Here is a 552-nt window from a genome sequence, read left to right as displayed (position 1 = left end):
ATATATATATATAGATATATATATATATATATATATAAGTTCATACAGGTCTGCACAATCCACCCACCTCATCCAACTCCTGGGTAGCTTTGGCCACCCCAAAGTACAGTATCTCCATCCACTTCTCTGTCTGGCATCTCTCCCACCACCGTCGTGGTACGTCTACGAGCCCATAGCCCAGCAACGCTACTGTAGCCGTTAGCCCCCACGTGTTACTAGCAGCCATGCCAATGCCCACTAGATTCTTCATAGTCAGACTCTCGCGGATGGCGATGTACACAAAGAAAACGCCAAAGATGATCCCAAAGGTACCGTAGAACATCACATTCTCCTGCGCACATACGGATAAAGCCAGGAATGTAGTTATGAAGGAAGACATTAATATAGTCATAGATAAAACCATGAACATAGTCATAGATAGAATCATGAACATGGTCATAGATAAAACCATGAACATAGTTATAAATAAAGTCAGTAACATAGCCATATAGATAGACATACATATGGCTAGATCATGAAAGACTTGAATATATTCATAGATAAAACCATGAA

General features: G+C 40.4%; 1 protein-coding gene across 1 annotated transcript in view; it reads right to left on the bottom strand.

The window, feature by feature from the left end:
* Positions 1–322, bottom strand: part of SARC_07200 (hypothetical protein) — a gene marked incomplete at both ends in the record, with an annotated part of 4,913 nt that extends 4,591 nt beyond the window's left edge. Inside the window, one exon of the mRNA XM_014298867.1 lies at positions 68–322. Within this exon, the coding sequence (XP_014154342.1) occupies positions 68–322 (255 nt within the window). The remainder of the gene's footprint in view (positions 1–67) is intronic.
* Between the last annotated feature and the right edge of the window lie 230 nt (positions 323–552).

This window comes from Sphaeroforma arctica (genome assembly GCF_001186125.1).
Source record: "Sphaeroforma arctica JP610 unplaced genomic scaffold supercont1.555, whole genome shotgun sequence".
Taxonomy (NCBI): domain Eukaryota; class Ichthyosporea; order Ichthyophonida; genus Sphaeroforma; species Sphaeroforma arctica.
The sequence above is the reverse complement of the archived record's forward strand: the minus strand, read 5'-3'. Positions and strand labels throughout refer to the sequence as shown.